The 5919-nt window shown below is 42.2% G+C and overlaps 1 protein-coding gene across 1 annotated transcript in view; it reads left to right on the top strand.

Annotated features, from left to right (window-relative positions):
- The window catches only part of LOC119408825 (diacylglycerol kinase theta), a 23797-nt gene that overhangs the window by 4440 nt on the left and 13438 nt on the right, over positions 1–5919 (top strand). Inside the window, exons 4-5 of the mRNA XM_037675675.1 lie at positions 534–619; positions 4535–4663. Of these exons, the coding sequence (XP_037531603.1) occupies positions 534–619; positions 4535–4663 (215 nt within the window). The remainder of the gene's footprint in view (positions 1–533; positions 620–4534; positions 4664–5919) is intronic.

Raw genomic sequence — 5919 nt, 5'->3', positions numbered from 1 at the left:
CCATCAATAGTACCAATACCAACATCAATACCATCACCAGTACCATTCCTAGTTGTATCACATAACCATTATTAGTACAAACACCTGTACTATCCTTTGTAAAATTACAGAACCATTACGGCACTAGTACCAACACTCGGTACATCACAGTACCAAATTCAGTACCAGCAGTCCAGCACCAGTACTATCACTAGTTTGTTAACTACTGTTTTGTTCATTTTAGCCTTTAACTTTGGTTTAGCTGATTTTAGCTTCTATTCTGCTTCTTTTAACTTTAACATTTAAGTGAAAAAGTCATTATTTTACAACGATCATTCAGTGCTTGGCATTCCTCTTTTTTTTATTTTTATTTTTTAGCAATATAACAACTTATTAACGTTTAACATCTCACTGACAATACAAAATTGCAAAAGGTTTGTTCAAGACATCAAACTGTCAGAGTGAGAAAACGAAGAGTTCTGGTCCTCCATGTTTTTGGTATCAACTGCAGGTCCAGATCATTCTGACATTTGACACATCTTAATGTGTTTCAGTGTGTGAGCTTCACGTCCACGCTGACTGCGCTTCTTTCACCTGTGCTGACTGTCGGAGTTGCCACCTGGACGGGAACCTGCAGCAGGTGAGAGATGCTTCAGTCCAACAGCTGAAGGTGTAAAGTTTGAACCACAGATGGAATCTCTTCACAACGCCTATAACCTGTACAGTCTGTGGTCAGAGACGGAGAGTCTGCAGCTGCTTCAGGTTCTTTCATGTCTGTGGGCTTTGAATTGAATGAATTGAATGAATAAAATCAGATACACACTCCCGTTTACAAATCTGAAGCTTTTACATTCAAACAGATGGAGGTGTACCACAAGGCTCTATGTTTGAGCACTGTTTTTCTTTATTTCACACGTTCAAAAGAAGGAGAACATGGAAGAATTTGTTTTAGCCTCATCTCTGTAGGTGGGACTGTAGGTTGGAATGTAGATTGAACTATAGTTGGGACTGTAGGCGCGTCTTGGACAACAAATCTTCCATAGTAAGCACAATGTTTTTATTTAATTGAAAATAAGACTTACCAATCAGCAGCAGCCTGATTCTTGTTATTGAATCACGGGAGAGTTTTTGATTCCTTCAGTCTGATCGATCACCTCTTTAGTTAGAGTCACTCAGAAAAGTCTAAATCAAGATGTTTGCTGTCTCCTCGGAGCAGCTGCTGATCAATCTGTTACACTCATTGACTCCAATCAGTGTCCTGGAGCTGGGAGCTCCTGCAGAGCTGAGGCTGGCTCCACTGCAGCCCGACTGACAGGAAACCAGCAGCTGAAGCACTGCAGACGGGTCCAACCATCGCTCAGAGAGCTGACAGGAAGCAGCCATCACTGATCGATCAGTTCAGTCAGAGCTAATGAGGGTTTTATTTTTCCGTGTTGGAGAATCTGATGTTCAATTTCTGTCTGAGTGAAGTGCCGAGTTGCTGCTTCCTGTTGGAGACAGATTTGATTTGAAGCAGGAGAACCAGGTGGTCTGACTGAATCCTTAAAGTCCAGATAAATGTTATCTTCCAAATTAATTAAAAAAAAATATATATTGAAATAACTTGAAACTGACAAAAGTTTAATGTCATCCTTTATTGTTGAGTCCATATTGAACACAAGAAGTTTCACTGGATTACTGATTCAGCTGGATATTTCCTGTTGACGGACAGTTGAGCTCATACTAAGGTTGAGTTTCTGACACTGGGTAGGATGTTTCCCTACATCCTTGAAAGTCTTGAGACTTCACTGTGCCCTGTGCAGATTCACATACCTTCTGGGTCTTCTTCCATCATCATGATCTCAAATGTGATCAGAAAGAGATCCCTACTGTCTACACTGTGCCTGAGCAACCTGTGGTCGCATTTCCTCTTGCGTCCACATCGTGAGAGATTGGCAACAGTCTCATGAACTTTCTACTTTTGTGTAATCTTGTATGGTCAGAGGAACAAGAAGCAGCTTGTTACCTTTAACATCTATAATCTTTCTGAGCTCCATGGTCCGTGTGATGAACAGAAGCAAATCAAATGACCCAGTTTGTTTTCTTTAAACGAGCTGAAGGATCAAAAGCTTGAAGGCTTCTGTGTGTTGATGATGTCACCACCACCAGAGCTGTGAAGTGCTATCTGAACCAGAAACCTTGGCTGAACGCAGAGGTCCATACCTTGCTGAAAGCCAGGGATACTGCCTTCAGGTCTGGTGACTCACAGGAACTGTGAGGACAAGGAAAGAGCTGGCTGCTGGTACAGTATAAAGAGGGCCAAAGCAACATCTGCACAGAAGATCCAGGCACATTTCTCCTCACAGGACACATGGAGCATGTGGAGGGGCATTAAGTGTATAACAGACTATAAAAGCATAGGTGCATAATGCTCTAGGGACCCATCACTGCCTGATGCTCTTAACAGGTTCTATGCCTGCTTTGAAGACCTGAACAGTTCACCCAGCAGCAGACTCACCTCACCACCGGATGAGGAGTTTCTCAGCGTGACCTCAGCAGAAGTGAGGAGTACCTTCAGGAGGATTAATCCTCTTAACTGGCCCAGATAGCATCCTGGGAAGGGTGCTGAGTAGGGCTGAGTACCAAACTTGGGTTCTTTTATGGAACTGAACTGCTTCGGTCGGTGTATGGATCAAAATATGCCTCTTCTTTCGGTGTTAAGTTTCGGTGATTGGCTGTAACGTTACACGTGGTTTCAACCACGTGTAACGTTACAGCCAATGCCGGTGCTGCAATGCAGGAAAAACACAGATGGGGTTCACTTGGTTTCTAAGGCAAGCCTTAATATGAAGCGCTTGACCGTGCACAGAATTTAAGATCGTAAAGTCGCTTCCCTCAGGCAGGAGGTTGAGGAGCATTACGTGTAGATCCACTAGACTGAGGAACAGCTTCTACCCTGAAGCTGTTAGACTCATGAATCTCTAACCAGGATTATCACTGTGATTTGATTGGTGACATGTGCTGCTGATTATTTCATGCTGCTGATTATTTCATGCTGCTGATTATTTCATGCTGCTGATTATTTCATGCTGCTGATTATCCATGCTGCTGATTATTTCATGCTGCTGATTATTTCATGCTGCTGTATTCATTCGTACCCATCTGCTCACACAGACTCATGTTTGGGCTGCTGTTGCTGCGTCATATTGTTTTACGTTATTAGTGTTTAGCGTATATCTTGGATCTTTTAGCGTACCGCTTGGCGTTCGTTTAGTGCAGTTCTTCTCAAATAGTGGGGCGCGCCCCCCCTGGGGGGGCCGGGGCAATGCCGGGGTGGGGGGTGCATGTGACCCTAGAAAACATGCTTTTTTTGCTGCAGGGAGTAGTTTTTTTTTTTCTTCCACCATTCTCATTTTGTCACGTGTGTTCCTAATAATAAAGTTATGAACAAACATGGCTGCCTTGTCGTTTTGGGAGCCATGCATGAACCGTGTCGCTCCCCTCTGCTGCTGACACGATAAATAAACTCTGACCGACACCTCCTCGGTCCTCCGCTGCTGTTTTTATGACACTCTGGACGGCATGCAACAAAGAGTAAACTCAAAGCAAGATGGTTACCTGCTCCCTCTTTCTTCTTTCACGTTGACAATGTTTTTTTAGTTTTATCTATGAGTGTGCTCATTGATCCTGACTTCCTCATTTTGATAAAAATAAAATAGAATCAGCATAAATTGTTTTATTGATTTTTGTTTTGTAGGTCAAAGTGTTTTATGTAACACTCATGAGTTAAAATGTTGCTGATCAATTTGAATTTATTGATTATATTTAATTTGATTAATTCAGTATCAAATGATCAAAAATGTTTACAGTTTAAGGATTGAAGTTTTTATTTTTTCAGGCAGACTGATGCACTTTAAGTTGCTTTCTTTAAAGACAAAAAAAAACAATGTTAATAAAGTTATTCTTGGTTGTAAGTTACTCTATATTCTTTTTGTTTCCTTTAATGTTAATAAGGACACAATGTTATGCAGGGGTGTACTTATAACAATTATATAGATACTATTTACAGTCGCGATGCAGAGTTGGGGGGGCGAAATGTTTACTTCTTCCTGGGGGGGCATAACAGAAAATAATTGGGAAACACTGGTTTAGTGTATATCTTAGATCCTTATTTACTGATTGTTTTACACTTTATATTGTTGCCATTGTTGGATGTATCTGGGACTCTGTACATAATTCTGTTCCAGCTCATCGTACCACATGAGGTGAAATGACAATAAACCTAGTTGAACTTGAACTTGATGCTCATTAAGATCTAACAGTTTAAATATTGACTATAATGCAAGATTTATTGAATCTGTAATGGGACCAACAATTCTGTTCGTGTTTTAGTAGATTTTTGTAAATGACCAACAAATCATTTATTTTCAGACAAATCCATTTGACAGAATCACTTTCTGTGAGAAATGAAGCATCTTTGAAACATCTGTATTTCAGTTTGGACGAGTTTTTCTGAGTGGCTGCTTGTCTTGGCCATGCTGAAGCCCATTAACGATAAATCTTCCATCGTCTCCAGCTGGACACATTCCACCACCACTGGAGGGAGGGGAACCTGGCGTCAGCGGCCAGGTGTGAAGTTTGTCGCCGCTCGTGCGGATCCTCTGAGGTCCTCGCGGGGATGAGGTGTGAGTGGTGCAGCATCACGGTGAGAATCTGACAGAGTCGTGCCGTTTTCTGCTCCTCCGATTGCTTTTCTCACTAATATGAAGTCTGTTCGCTTCATGGACACGACTCGGTGAGGTTTTCACAACGTATTTGGGTCAAATCTACTGAGGGTGTCAGATGTGCAAAGGAGATTTTATGTTTGAAGCGTGCATGATATCTTTTTGTAGATGGGTTGTTTTCGCTGATTGTTTTTCTAAAATGAGATGCATTTCAGGATTTTTTAATCTTAAATGTTCTTTTGCTAATCGGACGAGTTAATGATCTGTTTGTTTACGTCACTCAAACCCTCAAATGTTTTCAGGTTTAAATTAGGTTTGTTGGTATGATCCAGACTGGATCCTGACTGACAGACTCTGGGAGAAGAGATCTAAAATTAAAGGTGTGTCAGAAATGGAAGAATAATGGTTGAATACTAATAAATTCCTTCAGTGCTAATGTCAGGGCGCTGCAGCAGGAGGAAATCTGGAGAGAAGTATGTTAGACTGGTACAGGACATGTATCAGGACAGTGGTGAGATGTGCTGTAGGAGTGACAGATAGCTTCAAGGTGGAGGTGGGAGTGCATCAAGGATCTGCTCTGAGCCCCTTCTTGTTTGCTCTGGTGATGGACCGACTAACAGATGAGGTCAGGCAGGAATCCCCGTGGACTATGATGTTTGCAGATGACATTGTGTTCTGTGGTGAGAACAGGGAACAGGTGGAAGAGAACTTGGAGAGGTGGAGGTATGCACTTGAAAGAAGAGGCATGAAAGTCAGCCGTAGTAAGACGTGTGTGAATGAGAGGGAGGAGGTGGAATAGTGAGGCTACAAGGAGCAGAGGTCACAAAGGTGCAGGACTTCAAGTACTTGGGGTCCACTGTTCAGGAAAATGGGGAATGTGGTAAAGAGGTGAAGAAGAGAGTCCAGGCAGGATGGAGTGAATGGAGAAAAGCTTCAGGAGTGAATTGTGACAAAAAGGTGTCAGCAAATGTCAAAGGAAAATTTACAAGACAGTGGTGAGACCAGCTGTATTGTATGGTCTGTAGACAGAGACATGGACAAAAAGACAGGAGACAGAACTGGAAGTAGAAATGAAGATGTTGAGGTTCTCCTTAGGAGTGACAAGGATGGATTAGATTAGGAATGAGATCATCAGAGGTACAGCACAGGTTGAACAACTGGGAGATAAAGTTAGAGAGACCAGACTGAGATGGTTTGGACATGTCCAGAGGAGGGACAGTGGTTTGGACATGTCCAG

The sequence above is a fragment of the Nematolebias whitei genome, chromosome 4 (genome assembly GCF_014905685.2).
Source record: "Nematolebias whitei isolate Nwh7 chromosome 4, NemWhi1, whole genome shotgun sequence".
Taxonomy (NCBI): Eukaryota; Metazoa; Chordata; class Actinopteri; order Cyprinodontiformes; family Rivulidae; genus Nematolebias; species Nematolebias whitei.
Note: the sequence above shows the minus strand (reverse complement) of the source record. Positions and strands in the feature narration are given on the sequence as shown.